Source organism: Phoenix dactylifera, chromosome 18, assembly GCF_009389715.1.
Source record: "Phoenix dactylifera cultivar Barhee BC4 chromosome 18, palm_55x_up_171113_PBpolish2nd_filt_p, whole genome shotgun sequence".
NCBI lineage: Eukaryota > Viridiplantae > Streptophyta > Magnoliopsida > Arecales > Arecaceae > Phoenix > Phoenix dactylifera.
The window spans coordinates 9,684,757-9,705,388 of record NC_052409.1 but is presented as its reverse complement, the minus strand read 5'-3'; the positions used below and the strand labels follow the sequence as shown (position 1 = coordinate 9,705,388).

The 20,632-nt window shown below is 37.9% G+C and overlaps 3 protein-coding genes across 3 annotated transcripts; 2 read left to right on the top strand and 1 right to left on the bottom strand.

The window, feature by feature from the left end:
* Positions 1–2,205: 2,205 nt before the first annotated feature.
* LOC103716725 lies at positions 2,206–5,000 on the bottom strand. The gene is made up of 3 exons (XM_008804842.4): positions 4,473–5,000; positions 2,652–3,012; positions 2,206–2,529 (listed from the first exon to the last, which is right to left on the bottom strand). Exons 1-3 carry the CDS (start codon positions 4,890–4,892, stop codon positions 2,351–2,353), a joined length of 960 nt encoding a protein of 319 aa, XP_008803064.2. The 5' UTR covers positions 4,893–5,000; the 3' UTR covers positions 2,206–2,350.
* Positions 5,001–6,731: 1,731 nt separating this feature from the next.
* LOC103716724 (2-keto-3-deoxy-L-rhamnonate aldolase-like) lies at positions 6,732–8,118 on the top strand. Its single transcript, XM_008804841.4, has one exon. The coding sequence runs from the start codon at positions 6,828–6,830 to the stop codon at positions 7,935–7,937; it is 1,110 nt and encodes a 369-aa protein (XP_008803063.2). The 5' UTR covers positions 6,732–6,827; the 3' UTR covers positions 7,938–8,118.
* A 4,824-nt stretch (positions 8,119–12,942) lies between these two features.
* LOC103716723 (molybdate-anion transporter-like) lies at positions 12,943–19,798 on the top strand. Its single transcript, XM_008804839.4, has 9 exons — positions 12,943–13,255; positions 13,637–13,781; positions 13,877–14,045; positions 16,010–16,280; positions 16,367–16,632; positions 16,711–16,926; positions 17,219–17,326; positions 18,531–18,621; positions 19,491–19,798. The coding sequence occupies exons 1-7, from the start codon at positions 13,105–13,107 to the stop codon at positions 17,234–17,236; spliced, it is 1,236 nt and encodes a 411-aa protein (XP_008803061.2). The 5' UTR covers positions 12,943–13,104; the 3' UTR covers positions 17,237–17,326; positions 18,531–18,621; positions 19,491–19,798.
* Positions 19,799–20,632: the final 834 nt, after the last annotated feature.

Sequence of the window (20,632 nt, the reverse complement as noted above, 5' to 3'; positions counted from 1 at the left end):
TTTTGGTGGTTACAGATAGAAATTAGGAATAAAATCGAGAGCTGGTATGGCATTTTAATAAAGTATTTGATTCTATTAGCATAATTTTAGAGATCACATAACAACTTGTATTAGCTTATATTTTTTTTTTATTAGCGTGATTCTGTATCGATCGGTATTTTTTTTCTTTCTTAGCCTGGTCTTGTTAGAGTGATTTTAGGGATCACATAACTACTTATATTACCAAGTATTATTTTTCTTTATTAGCATGATTCTATATCAATTTATATTATTTTTCTTGTCTGGAATCTATATCCGAGTATTTATAACCCCTGAAATTTACTGAATATAATGGAACAGAGAAATAAAATCATTTTTCTCTCTCTCTCTTTTTGTTTTTTCTCTTCTTATGCAAATATTTTAACATGGTATCAGAACTATCGATCACATAATCTACCGCCAGCATCTCTTCTATCTTTGTTGTGGTCATCGTTGACATGTCTAGAAGCTTTGAAGACCCCATTGTTGATCTATCAGTCTTTGTTTCTGGGTGATCACTACTTAAAAATCCTTTATTTTTCGATGGATTTGCAAATTCTCTGTCTCCCCACATATCCTCTATTTTTGATAAATTAATACTCGAAGAACATTTATTTTCTAATAGATCTACAGCTCCTTTCCACTACTTTTTCTCTCAGCTTCAGATCTTCGGTCGTCTCTCCTCACCGTGGCTCGGTCTCTTTCTCTCCATCTTTGGTTTTATTTGTTGCTTTCAATTTCTTCACCATCCAGTTCGAAGTCTCTTGGTCATCTTGTATGGTGCCTCCATCTGCGAGAATCATCGACCTTCGGTTGTCTTCTCTTTGAGCTTTGTCCTCGCTGCAATTGTTATCTTTTATGTCTTCTCGCTGCCACATCAGACCAATCAATCAACCAATGCTCCTCTTCCATGGTATCTCCATCTACGAGGATCGTCGACCTTCAGTTTCTTTCTCTCTGAATTATGTTCTCATTGTAACTATCATCTTCTATATGTCTTCTCGCTGTCGCATCATCAGATAAGTCAATCAGCCATATCGACAGACATGTCAGCCTGCTGCATCAGTCAGATACATCAGACTGTTATATCGGCTTTTGAGTTTTATGTCAACTCCTATTATGCTACATCAGCTTCTGAGCTGCTATAACAGCTACATCAGGTTCTATGCTGCCACATTAGCTCTTGATCTACCAATACGTTAATCTTTGAGCTGCTATGTCAGCTCCAAGTCTATCACGTCAATTTCTGAGCTACTACTTCAACCCTTGATCTAGTATGTTAGTTTTTATGCACAGTCGTGATCTAGTTTTCAAACTCAAATTGGCACTTATAGTACCATCTTAAGTTTGAAAAGGGATGCTAGCATAATTTTAGAGATCACATAACTTATATTTGCCCATATTATTTTTCTTTGTTAGCATGATCATGTATCGGTTAGTATTTTTTTTTTTGTTAGCATAATCTTGTTAGAATAATTTTAGAGATTATATAACAACTTGTATTAGCGAGTATTATTTTTCTTTATTAACATGACCTTATATCAGCCTATATTATTTTTCTTGTATGAAGTCTGTATATGAGTATTTATAACCATTAAGATGTATCGAATATGATGAAATAGAAAATTAAAATTATTTTTCTTTTTCTTTTTTTTGTTTTTATCTTCTTTGCAAATATTTTAACAGACTTGATTTCATTAACAAGATTATTTTATTAAAAAACAACATGTATGTAGTGCTATCCACAATATTTACACTTGATACCGTTACTCTTAATATTGTCCTCCATGTCGCAGAGGTAGTACCCCTTCTTGAAATCCATATCTGATAATTCTGAGAATGGAAAAGCTGTGAAATCCATATCTTGAAATCCTACATCACTTCAATTCAGCTCATGAAATGGAACTGACCAGTGCGTCCCCCTAATGGACATTTTGGATTAAACCTTCAATTCTTTCTGATCATCTTCGGCAGGATCTTACTAAATAAACTCAGAGCAGCAGTCATTCACCGAAGAGAATTGTTTAAGAAAAGGTTTAATTCCGAACTTCTTAGAAGGAACTCATGCTACCCTTAGGCCTATTCTAACCACAAACCTCAGTCTTTGAAGCTGGATGCATTAAATCCTTCATGGGCCTATCTGCATTCATGGAGGGGACATTACAAATTATATATAACTCAGAGAGGTTGAAGGGTAATTTTGTCGATTACCCAGGAAAACATTGAGCTGTCCAAATGATATTATAAAGTGGAAGACTACAAAGTCTATCTTCATCTCAAAAGCAGGATAGGACCTCCAAGATAATCTTGTGCTCACAATTGTCAGCTAGTCCTATTTTCTTATAGGAAAAGGACTTAAAAGCCTCATCTTGAAACAAAAATCAAGTGCAATGGCTGCAGAAAGAAAAATAAAAATATCCTCCAATACATAAACTGCTCCATCAATAGAATATGCAATGAAGCTATCATTGTTGAGTTCCAAAGGCTTCCCAGCATCTAGTGCAGCAAGGCCTGAAAATTCAGGAAACATAGTTCAAAATTCGACTCTCATAATTCATTACGAAGTTGAGAAATAAAAACATTGATGAGCAACTAAAATGCCTGAATATTGGAACACACACAGAGATTGATACCTCTAACAAAGCCAAAAGCTGCTGGGGCCCCTGTTTTTAGCTGAATATTGTCCAGATCTCTTCTTATTGCGTAACGGAAGGTAACTCCAAACAAAGCACAGCTAATGAAAACAGTTGCCAAATGAAGAAGAAGTTGAGAAAAGCTGGTTGCTTGATATAAATAAATGGGCAAACCAGCAAGCATGCCAGCTACAGATGAAATTGATGCAGCTTTTAGGGACTCCAATCTCTCTACATTTTGGTCAATCTCTTCAGGTAAAACGTCTCCAGAGTTGTTTTCATCAATGTCAGATGACAGAGAGCGTTCAGCTTCTTCCACCATAGTTCTTGCTTCTAATAAGTCCCTTTGTGATTCTGCGATCTATAATGGAGGATAAAAGCAATATCATAAAAATATAGCCACCAAATTGTATAAATAGGAGAGATGTGTAAGAGATGAAGTTTCAAACTGGATGTGCTTCCATACTTTAAAGAGTATAAATAGCAACTATTAGAGACAACTGTGTCCTCCAACAACAAATAGGAAGGTGACGAGAGGAAAGTGCTGAGGTGCAGAGGAATTGCCAAGCTGTAGTCGACTACTAAGAGGATTTTTGTCCTTAGGAAAAGAAGTTAGATATTTGTTACCTCTCCAAGCTTTAAGAAGAATCACTGCTCGAGGAACTAGATGGTAAGTAACCATGTAAGCTTTATTTTCAAATGCAGCATCAGTTTTAATCTACAAACAGCAAGCTTCAGTTGGACGAGAGATGCCATCTATATCATTTAACATGACAAGCACTCGAGTTCTAAAGAAGATGAAAGTGTACTATCCTTCTATGTTCCGATGTAAAATGGTAAATTGTGACATGCTGATTTTCATATAATATAGAAGATGCAAAAAGATGCTAAGCCTGCCAACCTGAGCAAGATATCATGTTTGCAGTCAAGTAAAAATCCCATTAAGAACTGCATTAATGAAAATGAAAAAAAGGACCTAGTGATCTGCTAAAAAATGATCTTGTTGACTCAAAGAATCAGACAACTCCTGGAAGTGTTCTACTGCTTCCATTATTAACTACTTAAAGTACCTGTGTGTTTCCATTGCATAGAAACTGTAAAATTGCAAATTGTTTAATTTCACATCAGGAAAACAAGCAATTCAAACAAAGCAAGGCATTCATCAAACTTTACTACTGTTTATTAATCTTGATGCTTTTAAGAAAACCGATACACATCTGCTACCTAATAATATTTCAGTATGTTAGAGTCTTGGGATCTTTTATTGTGCCCTTTTGATGTTAATTTTGTAGGTCTTTGCAGGACCATAACAATTCTCCACATATTAATCAAGAAACATTTTTACATCTAAATCTAGATGATTCAAGAAAGAATGTTGAAGGGTTGATCTTCTTCTGTCGGTTCATAAAGAGAGTTCATCTTAAACCCCCTGAAACTGTATTGTTTCACCTCCATGAATTACTAATAGAGCATATCAAGTTGCTAAGACCTATAACAGTGTTTGCATCACGCCCCAAACAGGAATCTTGTTTCTCTGATGAGGTTGAGAAGCGAAACTTGGGTAAAAGGGTAGTCAAAATTCTCTACTGTTTGACAAAAGCTTTCTTAGAAAACTCATTCGTGAACAGCTATAAGCTTTCAGTTCTTCCCAAACATATTCTACACGATTTCCAACAAAATTTTCGCAAATATGTTCTAAGCTAACATAATTCATTGAGCAACAGTATGACAGCACTAGACTTGAAAAACCCCGATCCCTGATCCCCATAATTCTTGGTTTGAGCAAAGAATCGAACATAAAGCGAGCGGCCCGAAGCTTACCTCCAACTCCCTGCTCTCGAGCTGGCGGACGTACTCCTTGGCTCGCAGGGCTTCGGCCTCCTGCTTCTCGATGTCGGCGAGCGCCTGTCTCGCCCGGTCCACCCTCCGCGACGCCTCCTCGAGCCCGTCCAAGAGGGCCCGGTTCTCCTCTCTCCTCAGGAGCTCCTCCACCCGCTCGCCGACCATGCCCGACAGCACGTCCTTGGCACGCGAGGGCTGCTGTTCCTCCCTCCCCTCCCCGTCGCCGGCGCTGCAGCGCGGCCGGCGGAGGGAAAGGAGAGGAGGTGGGGAAGGGATGGAGCCAGCGACGGGAAAGGATGGCGTCGAATTCGGCTGGCGGCGGGAGTGGGGGTTGGTGCTTGCGGAGATTTTGGGCGAAAATGGGAACGATTGTCGTAGGGAAAGGAGAGGTGGATGCATCGCGCCGCGCAATACCGTATCGAGTTTTTCTTAGAAAAACGGTAGAGAATAAACACAGATTTTGTTCATTTTTCGTTGAGGGGTGATGGTGAGACATCTCCCACCACACCACACCTGCTTCTTCTTCTTCTTTTCTTTTTCTTTTTTTTTAATTTTTTTTAATTTTTTTACAAAAGCAGATGTATGATAGGTACATCTAATAAATCAAAAAAATAAAATACTACGAAGTGACAGAGGCAACTCCCTATCTTCAGCCCACAGGGTGCTACCCAAATGACTGGCTATATAAGAAGCCATCCAGTCCGTAGCCCCATTAGCCACCTACTTTTTGTAAAGCCAGCTGAAATTAGTGGGTGTCACACCCTTGGTTTAAAACAAGAATGTTATCATCATTATAATCGTTTTGTTTTTAAAAACCATGCTTAGATTTTTTTTAAAAAAAATAGAATCTAAATAATTTAGAATGTCTAGGAGAAATTACGTAAAGGTGTAAACCGATATCTAACTTCTTAATCATATTCTCTCATAAATATTATTTTTTATTAAAAATTTTGATGGAGGAAATCTAATATGAAATATATCTCTTTTAGCTAATATTATAATATAGATTTAGCATTATAATCATCTTTTAGAATATAAATAATAGTCATTAGTTTTACTTGTATCTTTCTTTAATATTTTTTAAATTCATATTTTTGTATTATTTTTTTTAAAAAAATATTTGCCATATAAAAAATAATATTTTATTGCCTAATAAATAAGGATGGAATAATTATGTTGTTATTTTATTGTTTCTGTATTTTTTTAATTATGAAAATGCTTGTTTAATATTAAAACTTGAAATATCATTTTTGGAGACAAATAATGGCCACTGTAGCCATTATAATAGTTAATAATGGTTTTGTTAGAGGGTCTATTATAATAGGTAAAATGATTTGAGGCCTCCGTTATGCACATGTTAAAAATTTATTGAGCCCGTAATAATTGACTCAACAACTCTATAATCAACCAAGCTGCTGTATTTCGTAACAAATCCACGAGTTGTACCAATTCTCTCTCTTGTCACGAGGCAAGAAAATTATTCATGTACATATAACAGGAGCAATGTTTCGTTACTTTTATAAACGAATGATGCAATTACGAAACCTTGACATCCACCTATTCTTCCTCTTAAATGGAAGTGAGGGAATGATAGTGGGGCTCTTCCTTGTCATTTACAATAATTTTTTTCTCCTCTGAATTTCTTACTCTCCATTGACCCCACCACTCTTTATCTCATATGATCTTTAAAATTACACATTGCTACATATTTCAGGATTAAGAGAGGTAGGCCGAGCAAGCAGAAACAATTATTTGTTCAAACTTGCAACGTGGCGATAGGAATCACACTTCCTAGATTGCCCTAACAATATACACTTCCAACTATTCAAATGAACTGACGATATAATGCTTATCTCATATTACTTGCATCAAATTGTTATATGAGAGGACTCCATATTACTCATAGTTATTGCTGACAACCTTCTTGGCTCAAAATGCGCGGATTTTATGCTCCAATTGGACACAACATGTGCTTGCTCGCAGGCTTGGGAAATTTTGTAGCCCATGGAGTCATATGCTTAGAAGCTATTCTCCCTTGCTCATGAAATTCTCATAGTGGTTTTCCCTCTTGGTGCAGGATGCTTCAAACCTTCGATTATATTTTTCTCTCCATGCATGAAATTTCCTTTGAATTTCGTGCACACCAAGGTCGGTCTTGGTTGGGTAAGTTATGGGCCTCCATAATTCCATCGGCCCAATTATGGCAACCCACATAAATTTCTAGGCTTCAGCCCATTTAAGAGTGGGGTGTCATCGGATTACCACTCTCTCTATCTCTCTTACGCTGATACCCATCGATCCGACTTCCCCACCGTTTTCCTAGAGCGGAAACCGATGGCGGCGGTCTCCTCCTCCACCACCATCGCCGCCACCGGCAGCCAAAGAAACCCCCTTCTCTTCTTCCCCAAAACCCTAAATCCCACAAAGCCCTCCTTTCTCCCCTTCAAATCCAATCAAACCCTCGCTCCCGTCTCCATGTCGATAACCTCCCAATCTTCCAAGAAACAAGCCTCCTTTTCTCGAATTAGAGCTGCCGCCTCCTCCCTAGTTCCTGATCCCGGTTCCCACAACCCCGATTCTCGGACCCTCAAGTCTCGCCTCGCTGCCGGCGAGACCCTCTACGGCCTCTTTCTCCTGAGCTTCTCCCCGACCCTAGCCGAGATTGCCGGACTGGCCGGCTACGACTACGTGGTCGTTGACATGGAGCACGGCCCCGGCGGCATCGCCGAGGCCCTCCCCTGCCTCCGCGCCCTCGCCGCTGCCCGCACCCCGGCCATCCTCCGCCTCCCGGAGCCCTCCGCCGCCTGGGCCAAGAAGGCCCTCGACCTCGGCCCCCAGGGCCTCATGTTCCCCACGATCGAGACGCCGGCAGCCGCCGAGCTTGCTGTCTCCTACTGCCGCTTCCCGCCGCGCGGCGTCCGGGGGTCCGCCCACACGTTGGTGCGCGCTTCCGCCTACGGCATTGACGACGGGTACCTGGCACGGGTGGAGGAGGAGCTGCTGGTGATGTGCCAGGTGGAGACGACGGCAGGGGTGGCGGAGATCGAGGCGATCGCTGCCGTCGAGGGGGTGGACGTGGTGCAGATGGGGCCGCTGGATCTGAGCGCGAGCATGGGGTATCTGTGGGATCCGGGGAACCGGAATGTGAGGGGGGTGATGAAGGACGCCGAGAGGAGGGTGCTGGGGATGAGGAAGAAGGTGGTGCCTGCGGAGGGCGGCGGCGGCGAAAGGGGCCCTTACCTCGGGGGGTTTGCGATGCCGCACGATCGGCCGGAGGATCTGAAGTTGAGAGGGTATCATATGGTGGCGGGGGCGGTGGATCTGGGAATATTCCGGCAGGTGGCGGTGGAGGACGTGCGGCGGTGGAGGAGCGCGGAGGTGGAGATCGGGGAGGAAGACGATGAGGACGAGAAGGCCAAGGACGACGAGTACTGGAGCGAGTGAAGTGAGTCGAGGGACGCGTCAGCCTGGGATGGAAGTGAGTCGGCACGGCAACTTTTTTGCCTCTTTTTTGCTCTTTTATGTTTTTAGGGTTTTTTTTTCTATCGTTTTATTTGGCTGGAGGAGAATTCAAATAATAAGAGGTTATTTGCAATAAAATGAAAAAGGTTTGCTCACGAGCCCATTTGCGCATGTCTACTTGACCCGGGCTAACGTATAGCAACAAGCAAAATCGATATTCCCAAAGCTTAAGGCCAAAGGTCAAACTTTTGGCAAACGCGGTATGTTCCTGAGATTTATGGTGGATAATGCCCTTGTATAGACGGCGAAGCTCAGTCACACTATATTTGTCAAAGGGACTCTGACAGCTCAGAACATCTGAAGTATTTTTTACCAGATATCTTCAGCAGTATTGCATACGATGTTTTTCACTTGAAAGCCTACACCTCCGCATTTCCTCAAGATCAACTTCGATGGATCTGTCTTGAACGGAGGTATGAGGGATGGTGCGGGTTTTGTTATTCGGGATCCATCTGTCAGAGTTGTGGCTGCAGGAGGCAGTCAACTCTTCGACATATCGGTTTCGAGTGCGGAGTTGAGGGTCGTTTGGGCAGGCTTTTGTTACGCGCCTGGTATATTTTACGGGCCAACTCTATTGTCCTGGAGGAGGACTTGGCCACGATCATCAGTTGGATCCGGGGTCTCAAGGGGTAATGGTTGTGTCCACCTTTTGCTCTGAAATATCTGGATAATAGTGAGGGATGGAGGGGCCTTCCAGGTCAAGCATATTTTTCGTGAAACTAATGGGATTGCAGACTGGGTGGCTGCTTATATTAGCTAGTTACTCCGGTAGTACCCTGTGGGCTGAAGATGGAGAATTGCAATAAAAATATAAAGATGTATATTATATTTTTGGATGGCCTTAAGATTATTTTGGCCATTAAAAATTTTTCTTGGCATCTCAGATTCTATTTGAAGTTGTCGATGTGATTAATATTTTATTAAATTATAGATTAAAGTGTTCGATAAAAAAAATTAGAAAGATAAATATAATTTTTTAAAATTATTAGACATAAGTGTAATTATTTTTAACTTCATGAGGGGTTTTATAATTTAGTTTAAAATTTAATGACTTTCTCTGGTTTCAGCTTTTGGAGTCTGAGAAAATGTGCAGGTTTACTAATCTGGCTATTTGCTAGAATTTGGGAGATTAAGAATATTCTGGATAAAGCTATACTTCATTGTATAGTTCAATTGCTCGCAATGTCTCTTAAAAATAAAAATAATAAAAATTTGGACTCAATACCAGGTCCTATCTGCTAGTCATGTCGTGCAATCTTTCATTCCAATATGAAAATTAAAAATTATTCAATGTAAATTAATTTCAAAATATTTAAGTTTGTAGTTCAGGATTAAATTGAGGAAGTCCAGTAGTACTAAATCATAGGCCTTCTGCCAATGGTAGAATTGAAGAGGTCCACATTTGAGAGCTGTGGAGGTGCAACTTGCAAGGGAGAACCAACACCACCTTGGGGTCAACCACCCAGCTTATAAGTTGGTGCAAATCAGTCTCTTGACCTATCTTGATATGAAGTCCAATTCCAAGAACAATGGCCATGTCCAAGAAAATTCCTTCCTAAAAGAATTATAATGTAGAAGATCCATGTCAAAAAATTCTGTTTTCTTCTTTTTGACTGCAACAATACTACTAGTTATAGTTAATTCACTAAATCACCAGCAAGTTGCAGTTCAGTGACTTTAGTCTAATATGGAAAGATGAGCAGTTTGAAAATCTCATATAAAGATTGACTAAATCCTGGATGTGCTAAAATATTCTGGTGTATCTTCTTTTTTTTCTAAGTTTTAAATGAGATCATACAAATTAACAAAATTAGAGTCTCATACTCCTGCAAGCAATGCAATTTGGCAAGAAGAACCAAATTGCATAACCAAAAAAAAATCAAAGAATCAGGGCACTATGCCACTCATGGCATTTATTAAGGTTCTGGATTCAAGGTTGTTATAACATCTTAGTATCTCTCATGTGCAACACACCCAGAGTCATTCAGGAATGTTTGGTTTACAAAGCTATCTGATATCTTCCACATAGAATAGGTTTTGCTGCATAGATAAGTGGAGGAAAGGAATGGTTGGAGATATCAGAGGAGTTTGTTGTCTCCTTTCCCATCCCCAACAACAACAACAACAACAACAACAAGGTTGAATAGTGTTATTTAAAAAATTATCCAGGATTTTGCTAGCTATGACCTTATCCCACTAAATTTTTCTATTATCCCACCCCTACCCACCAAAATTAGAAGACTCTTCTGTCACTTAACCATCTCCTCCCCACCTTTTTCTTCATCTTCCAATGTGTACATGATTTCACATAAGCAAGGTCCATCATCCAAGTATCCAAATAGGCCCTCAACGTATTTCTTATTACTTACATAAAACTTAGAAGTGTAGCATGGAAGAGCTTCTGCATCAATTGATGCATGATTTCTGCCATCACTAGGTCTCTACTTACCAAGGGGACATAATAATGCAGTTAACATAATTAATGCGTATCAGAACCACAACATAATTGATGGTTATCAGCAAAGTAGGACAATGAGCTGTATGGGAAGTATGGGGGAAGAGAAGTCACCAAGTTAGGTTGTAGAGAAATTATAATCAAGCAACAAATTGACTTATGTCAAGGTTTTTCTGAATGATAATGGATTAGGTCTTGGTTTCCAGGGTCTACCTCGGTGCAGCATGAGGTATGGTTGGGTAAGAGTTTGGGAGAGGCTAGATAGAGTAGTTGCTGCAGAACAATTGATTCATTTGCTCCCAAATGCAAGGTTCCCTATTTGCCAAGGAATGCTTCAAATCATTGCCCTTTATGAATCAAAGTTTTCGGATGGTAAAGCCAATAGAGCTAGTTCATTTAGTTTGAGAAAATGTGGTTGTCACATGAGGGTGTTGCTGAGAAGGTTGGAAGAGCTTGCAATGGCAGTGGTTACCATTTTCTCGGGGACTATGGTTTCCTAGCTGCTAAAATCAACAAATTTGCACTTAGTAAATGGAATAGAAGTATAGTTGGGAACAAAGTAACCGAGATGAAGGATGACATTTTGAGGTTGCAAACTTCGGGACACCTTGATCATTATAACTATATGCAGTTATTGGAGCTAATCAAAGAGCATAACAAGAACTCGGAAATGCAAAAGTATTTTGGAGGCAGAAGTCAAGAGTACAATGGCTAAAAGGTGGAGATTCACGTACTTTTTTCTCCCGATAGAATCACTATTTTACAAAGAAGAAGGAATAGAGCTATTCTCATTTATAAGGTCTAGATAGGTAGTGGAGGATTTGTATAAAGTCAAAGAATTACTAGTTGATAATTTTAGGAACAAATGGAATATATTTTTAGCCACTAGTCCCTTTAAGCTTCTTTCAATCCCTAATAGTCCTAATATGGAGGACAATCAGTTGCTTATGGCAATTGTTACAGAAGATGAAATTGAGAGAACTATGAAAAGAAAAATTGCTGATAAGTCACCGAGACCTTATATGGATTCCAACATTTTTTTTCAAAAGACATTTTGGGCAAGCATTAAAAATGAGGTCATTCCTATAGTGGAAGATTATTTCAAGACTGGATAAATGGTTATGTATTGAAATGTCACTTGTATCGCTTTAATTCCAATGAAGAACAATGCCATGATACCCGATGACTACAGACCAGTAAGTCTGCTTAATATGCTTTATAAATATTTGTGGCTAAGAATTTCTATCTAAAATCATCTATGAGAATCAAGGTGCTTTTGTTCATGACGGTAACATTTTAGATTGTATCTATCTGGCACAAGAAATTATTCATTCTTTAGAAGTGGCTCCTAAAACTAGAACTCTTTTGGCCATGAAAGTGGGTAGGGAAAGTGTTTATGATGGGGTTAATTGGCACTATCTTTAACAAGTCCTTTCACCTTTTGGTTTCTCTACTAGATTCATTGCATGGATCAAAAGGGAGTTACCCTCTTAAAGTTCCCCTTCTAGCAGCAGAAATATTAGCCCACTTGACACATTTGATTAAGTCATGGTTTTAAACAATGGTGTTATGACCATTATAACAACGATTACAAAGATTTAGCAATATAATATAATATAAATATAAATATAATTTATTGTAATATAATATAGCAAGACAATATAATATAACAGGTTAGAATCTAGTCTATGATCATATTATATTATTATTAAATATTATTATATTTAATAATAATATAATATTATAATAGAATATAATATAATGTAATATAATCTAATATATTATCTTTTATATTATTAATCATATATTATAATATTATTATAATATTAATATCATATATTATTATAATATAATAATTAATATTTTAATAATAATATAAAATTATGGTTGTAATAATATGTTATATTATGTATATAATAAAAATATAAAAAATATATTATATTTTAATTATGTATTACTATAATAATAATACCAAAATAACTTTCCAACATAGGTCAGAAAGCGCATTTGGGAGAGCCAAAATAATTTTTTGATTTTTTACCAAACATCTTAGAAGAGTTGGCCTTCGATTATTTTGGATTCATCGAAACCATACAAGTAGATGTAGGCAAAAAAAAAAAAAAAAAAATATTTCGATGTATATGTCTTAGATGTAAAATTATATCTATATCTATATAAAATTATATCTGTATACAACTTTATACGATAAAATTTATATGATCAAGATAATAAAATTTATATAAAAAATATACATATGTGGCAGAAAGAATTATATTATTTTATCTTTCCCATATTTCACAATAAAAGAAAAAAAATGAAAACCAGAACCATTCCACGTGGCACGGGAGAATTGGTGCTTTTGATAATTTTAGTACTATGGTTGGGCCAATAACGTACCGGATTACAGGAATAATTCATAAGCCTAATTATATACATTAATTAAATAACGACCACCAGATTAGCGAATCGATGTTTATACACACCACCCCCGGATCTCGACACCCCCTCCGCACTCCCCTTAATCTCGGCGACGGAAGAGAGAGGAAGAAAGAACAAGGCTCCCCGAGTCCCAAAAGCATTCTCTTCTCTCCCTCCCTCTTCCACTTCTAAGGAGGCATCTGAGAGGAGGAAGAAATGGAGGCGTTGTACTACCTGCTCTTCGGAGGGCTGTCGGTGGTGGTGGCGCTGCTGGAGTTCAGCAAGACCAGCAAAGACCGCATCTCCACCTCCGCCGCCTTCAACTCCTTCAAGAACAACTACATCGTCGTCTACTCACTCATGATGGGTACGTCCAAATCTTATGACATTTCCCACCGACTTCCAGATCTGATCCGGAGGAGAATTTTTGGTCGTTTTGTAATGATTTGGAAGTTTTTGAAAGGCCCGAATCTCTTTGTTCCTACATCTGCCGATCTAATATTTCTATCTGTAGATCTAGCCTTTTTCTTTGATATAGTTGAGTTAAAATTACTTTTTATTTTTCAAAAATGCCGATTTGTGTGTAGATCTAATTGTTCGAAACCCAATTGTTTGCTTTGTGGGAGGAAAAGCGAAATCGAATTTATGTATCGATGAGTTCACCTTTCCTGTTTGACTAGTGAACAGATTAGATCTTTAGATTTGTTTTTGCTAAAATTATGAGTTTTTTTTTTTTTGGTGTCGGCAGCTGGAGATTGGTTACAGGGTCCCTATGTCTACTACCTCTACCATACGTACGGTTTCGGGAAGGGAGAAATTGGTCGGCTCTTCATTGCCGGATTTGGATCCTCCATGATCTTCGGGACGATTGTTGGATCTCTGGCCGACAAACAGTGAGAATTCCCTTCTGAAACTTGTGAATTATATGGTGCTTTGCCGTTGATTGTTGTTGGATTTAGATTTTCTTGTTTTGGGTATAAAATTGCAGGGGTCGGAAGAGGGCTTGTGTGACATATTGCATAAGTTACATACTAAGTTGTATCACCAAGCATTCTCCAGAGTTTAAGGTGTTGATGTTGGGCCGTATATTAGGGGGAATCGCTACATCGCTCTTGTTTTCAGCTTTCGAGTCATGGCTTGTTGCTGAACACAACAAGGTGATGTGTAACTAGTTCCTTCAAAGAGTTCTAGTGCAGTCAAGATATGGAATATTTTTAAGGAGAAGATTACTTTCAATAGGAAAGTTTCTCGCCGCTTATAACATGTTACTTAGCTACTGGATCATGTTAAGAGTCAATATTAATCAATATTTTTTGCTGAGATGTAAACATCTGAATAGGATCTTCCAGTTCATATATCACCAGGCCTGTTGTGCTTGTTTACTTGCTATCTAGTTATGCTTTGATTTATATTTTAGCCAGGATGCTCCTTGTATATTTTTTGCCATATATTTTAGCCAGGGTGCTCCTTGTATATTTTTTGCCTTTTCCATGTAGGGGATACATGGCTCCCACAACCTACATCCGTAATGATTGTTAGAAGTTTTGAAACCCTACCTCAGTACGTCTGTTTTTAACTGTTGCAGAATTGTCATTTAAATAATATCATTACTGTGAATTTTGTGGGCAGATATTTGGTTTCATTCTTTTTTTCTTCCACTTGATGCATCAACACCATCGTGGCATACTTCTACTTTGAGATTTTTTTCTGAGGGAAATAATTTGAGATTAATTTGAAAGGGAAATTTACTTGTAGCATGATTCTAAGAAAAATCTAAAAAATATTGTGTTGGTTCAGGGAAAAAAAATAAACAGAAAGAAAGGGATATGTGACTAACATGTTTATACAAGTGTCTATGAAACTTTGGAGACCTTGATAAAGAGTCAATTGATAATTTATGATACTTTCAATATTAATTGAAATATGCACACTGGTTATTTTCACAAAACTACAGGAAAAACCTCAGATAAAAATTAAAGGTAAGCCAAGAATTATACAATTATCTGTAGATGTATGGAACTTGCTATATAGATTCTTTGAGCTAGTAGTACTGATGTTGCATATGCAATGACACTGTTAAAGCGTGATATATACTGTTGACCCCTTTTCCTAATAGCTGAACTGCTGAGGCTTTTGGATTCTAGTGGCTAGTTCACTTCGCATCAAAGTAAAAGGACATGGGTTCAAATCTCCATTTAGGCTAATTTTTCATTATACCACCATTTGTTATCTTTTATTCTCTTGATTTGTTCCTGGTCGGGTCATTCTTGACTTGTTCACACCTTCATGTTCTTGGTCCGGCAACACTAGGGGATGGGGTGTGTTAAGGCTTGATAATTGTTAACCCTTTCCCTACCAGCTGAAGCTTTTAGGATCAAGTGGCTAGTTAACTATATTGGGTAGTAGTTAACTATATTTGGGATTCTTCTAAATAAAGGATCTTCATTTTATATTATAAGATCTAAAAATCCTGTGGACTAAATCCCTGAGAAGTTCATATCTTCTTCTAATGTTTTGCTATTTTTTATCCTCTAAATTTCTGAAACATATATCAGAAATCTGAAGTTTTTAGAAATACTAAAACATAATTATGAGAAATAGTCCCCCCAGGTTCATATGGATTTATGGCTATTAGTGGACATTTGCATTTAAATGTCAACTATGCTACCTTATTACTCTCTTTTGCTTAATTGATGATAGATATTTTATAGATTTGTATGTTTCATCAATTATTATTTTGAATTTGCAAGAAGCATGTGGAAAATTAATTTACTATGATAATTAGATAATCTTAAAACATGCATATTCATGAACATACCACATGCAGGTACATAAATAGATTGTTAGGCCTATATTTTTGGAATTCATAGAATTCAGTTTTGAAGCTGTTGAAACTTTCACCTGAAACTAAATCCAAGCAACAGAAATGATAAGAACCGATACTATTACATATTTTAAGTGTATGATCCAGATATTGGGTCGCTAGACTAGCAAATTGTATTTGTGAAGACTTCCAGAGAATTTCCTGAATTTTTATATGGAAGCATAAGCTCTCTTTCATAGCTTTGCGATCAAATTTTGTATTCTTCATGCTGATGTCCCTTTCATTAATCTTGTACAGAGGGGCTTCGAACCACAATGGCTCTCCCTAACTTTCTCAAAGGCTATATTCATTGGCAATGGTCTCGTAGCCATTGTCTCTGGGCTGTTTGCTAATTTGCTGACTGATACCTTGGGTTTTGGTCCCGTGTCCCCCTTTGATGCTGCTGCATGCTTCCTAGCAATTGGCATGGCGATTATCTTATCAACATGGGGTGAAAATTATGGAGATCCTTCAGAAAACACGAATTTACTTAGCCAATTTAAGGTTGCTGCAGTCGCCATTGCTTCTGGTAAGTATGCTTATTATTCTCGTTTGAAGGAGTTCTCTTACTATTATGGTTACTGAGGTCGATATTGTGATGATCTGTCATTTCAGATGAGAAAATTGCTTTGCTGGGTGCGATTCAGTCACTGTTTGAAGGCTCAATGTATACCTTTGTATTCTTGTGGACTCCTGTTTTAAGCCCAAATGATGAGGGCATTCCTCATGGTTTTATTTTTGCAACCTTCATGCTGTCTTCAATGCTGGGAAGCTCCATTGCATCTCGGCTGATGGCCCGAGCGACACTTAAAGTTGAAAGTTATATGCAAGTTGTTTTTGCAATCTCTTCATTCACTCTTTTCCTTCCTGTTATCACCAGTGTAAGTCTCCTGTTTTCTTCCTCTTCTTGAAATTCTTTTCATGTAATCATTCTTTGATTTTGCTGCCATTTTGAACAGTTCTTGGTAACATCTTCATCTGTAAAAGGCGGGAGCATCTCGTTTGGGGGTTCTATCCTGCTATTTGGTTTCTGTATCTTTGAAGCATGTGTGGGGATTTTTTGGCCATCTATTATGAAGATGAGATCTCAGTACATTCCTGAGGAGGCTAGAAGCACAATCATGAACTTCTTCCGCATTCCCCTGAACATATTTGTTTGCATTGTGCTTTACAATGTAATCATCTAACTGCTTTGTGTTCTGACATTTTTTCATTATAACATAGCTCCGTACATGATATGGTATTGCTGTTGCAACTTTAGGTGTAGTGACCATCAGTACTTTGACTTCAGCAACTTGCATTATGTGCTAATTCATATTAACTGGGGTTATTGTAGCGCGATTACTATTTGCAGTATGTGCTTATTCATTTTTCCTGCTGCATCTTTTTTATCATACTTAATTTGATTTGAAAGGCAATGCACAACATTTCAGTTATCTTATTGATAGTTCTACTGCCATTTGGAAGGTGATGCATTCCCTATGACTGTCATGTTTGGCATGTGCGGTATTTTCCTTCTCATTGCCGCTGTATTGCAAAGGCGGCTGATGGTGGTCGCTGAGAATCACCGATCAAGTAAGTTCAGCATATCACTTGTTTGTATCACCAGAATTCATAATACTTATTCTCTCAACTATTAACATTTAAGGGTGCCTTTTCAAATATATGCTATCTCAAATTTGAATAAACACAGTTCTGGATCTTTGGCTTGGCCCTGCAAAGATCATGAGTTAACTGCACTTCCTAAAATTTTACACTTGCAAACATACTACGTCCTCCATCCACAGTTGTTATATAATCATTGAGCTTCGTCCCGACTGTTTGTGGTCCACTTTCGACTCAAGAGAAACTCCTTTGCTATTTGAACGTTTTCTTCTCGTGATTTCTAAAATTTAAACTGGACAAATATCATAACTATCTCGAAGTAAAACCTCTGATCTCCTAAAAGCTAAAAACATTGCCTTTTCCTCCTGATATAAAATTCCTCAAAAGGAAGAGAACCTAATTGCAGAATTTTGCTGTTTATGCATATGGAAATCAGAAAGCAAAAGGATGAACTTAACCACTTAATTGACAGCTGTCATCTTTAATCCCTCTTCACTTATTATCCGGTTGCAATGCCTGCAACTTTTTTATGTCCAGTCACTGGTTTGCATTTCCTCTCATACTTTGCACCTCAAAAATGGATGCTGTTAGCTATAAATGAATGCTGTTTGCTATAAATGAATGCTGTTTGCACCTTAAAGACAAGCATCCTCCCTGATTTTATCACGGGCTCCTCCATTAACCAGGTTTTCGGCAGCAATCCTTAGGGGATTCATATGGAAATCCATAGAAGTTCTTTAAACTTGATAGGTTATAAGTCATCCATATATCCAAGTCCATTTCATTGAGATAAGGCTAGTCAATTCAGATTAAGGTAACTCGGTGCTTTTTGGTTGACATGTTTGGGAAAATGAAGATTTCTACTTCATAAAACCAATAGTTTTAAATTGTGATCGTTATGAACTGGAAGAGCAAGGCAACAACTTGTTTTCATTTGGAAATCCGGGTTCTTTTTTCGATAATAATAATAAAATGTGATTTTTGGTGTCCAATATCTAACTACTTAAATGCTTCAACTGGCATGCTGTACTTCTAAAAAATAGTGAAAAATTTTGAAACAACCCTGTAATATATGCATTTTTTACCTGTTTCTACTTCTATATCAGCACATGAATGTGTTCCTTATAAAGTTTTGAAAAACTGCTAGTTTCTCATTGTTATTAATTTTAAGCAGGGCCACAAAATTGGACAGCAATGAAGGAGAGGGATGATGAGGCAGCGCCACTGAATATCTGAGTAGCAGGCTGATGCTTGGTGCTTGCACGGTAATAGCTGCAGCCTATCACGATAATATAGTCCAACTGTGTTGTACTTCCTGTCATCATGGATCTGATTAATAATTTGAAAAGTATGCTGTTGCCGAAGTGTGCAATCAGACAGAAAGCATTTACGTAAAAATGCTCCAAGTGATGTTCCTTCAGTCTTAGATTAGCAGTTAAGAGAGTTCTTCAAGAGGTAGGTTGTGCCAAAGTATACAAACATCTCTACAAAGTTGTGGGAGCTAGTTGGCTGATGGATGGCCTGTTTTGTAATATTTAGCCTCCTGTTTTTCCTTTGCCTTTTTTTTTTCTTTTTGTTTAAGACATATGTATCGTTGGAATTTATTCTTCAAGGCCTTAGTATCTGCAATCATGGAGAAAGATGGACATCTAACTTGTATTCTTATATATTTATTTTAGCTGACAAATGGACTATTGGTACCATGGTCATATCATTTTAATAATATAAGGTCTTTGTTCTTTCGTAGACAAATGGACTATTCTGATGTTTTGGTTGTTTAGGTTTCATCTAGTTAGCATGATTACTTTGTTTTTTTTATTCTGTGTTCAAGGAACCAGTGCCATTTATGCTTCTATGATCATAGTTCGTGAGCTCTGATTATTGGAGTGTGCTGGACCTTAATATTCTAGTTCAGCATGTGGTCCAAATGGCATTTATATCTATATTTTTTATAGTAAAATGGCATCCATGGTCCTTCGCCACAAATTTATATATTTAGGGTGATTTTTTTTTGCTTAGTGGATATTGGATCATGTTCATTAAATCAATTCCTAGTCTTGTTTTGTGGTGAATATTTTTCTGATTATGAATGGAAACTTCTGTTATTTGAGTATTAGAACTTGGACCATTACAGGTAACTGTTTGGCCCCAGCTTTCCGCTGCATGAAGCATCAACTCTCCTCCGTGGACAGTGTCCAGCCAACCAGTGAACCACATGGCTTCACATATGAAAGTTGCAGTAGAATATCTGGTTGACTAGCATCCGGTCGTGGGATAAAGTGGAATAAACAGAAATAGAATACGTAACTCGACGTAATTGTATTAAAATGGTTTATCATGGCTTTTGTACCATAATTTGATATTGATGACAATGTCTGTTGGGTTTGAAGACAATACAATTTTCTTCTCTAATATGAAATCAATGTTGTAATTTCATGCTTATATGTGTGCACTGAAATCTCTTTTTTCTGGGCATATCATGATCATATCGAGCATGGCATATATGTTCTTTAATGTATAACAGGAGGGTAGAGGATAGGAAGTGGGTGGCTGCAAAATTTGTAGACGGGCACAACCATGACTTGATACAGTTCCTTCAAAGCTTGCTTTCTTGGATCTCATTGGAAAATCGGGAAGGAAGTGAAGCTGATAGACACTTTTCACAAGCAGAATATTTGGATGCAGCAAATCATGGGTGTCATCTCTTCATTGTTTGGCGGTCCAGAAAACGTGTCATTCACAAGGATGTCAGCAATTGTCGAATAGATCTCTGCAAACAGAAACCATCATCAGCGTTGCTGTCCAACGCATTGTGCAGAGAAATGCTGAAATTGGCTGTTGTGGCTGAAATTGTCTGTCCGAGGACTTTTCACATCCAATTTGCTCTCACAAATAGATTTCTTCTGGTTTTGCAGCCACCACAAAGCTAAGTTAGATCCTTGTGTTCTTCCCTCTAGAAGTATTTCAATTGTTTTTTTTAAACTTACTATTTTATTTTCCTATGTTATGATTTTTTTTAAAAACTTTTAATTGCTTGTTTACAGGGAAGCGCTGAAAAAAATAAGTGGGACTCTAGGATGGCAAGGTTCTTGCAGAAAGAACATTGTCTGCTTCTGTTAAACTATTTTTTTAATGTAATGAGCTAGAACTATTTTTCATGTTCTTATATGGCGTGCTCGAGTTAATGGATCTAAGAAAGCTGCACTTGATTTTGGATCACTTTTGGAAGCATAGCTGGTGTTGGGGGAAAAACCCCAAAATCATACCACTACGGAG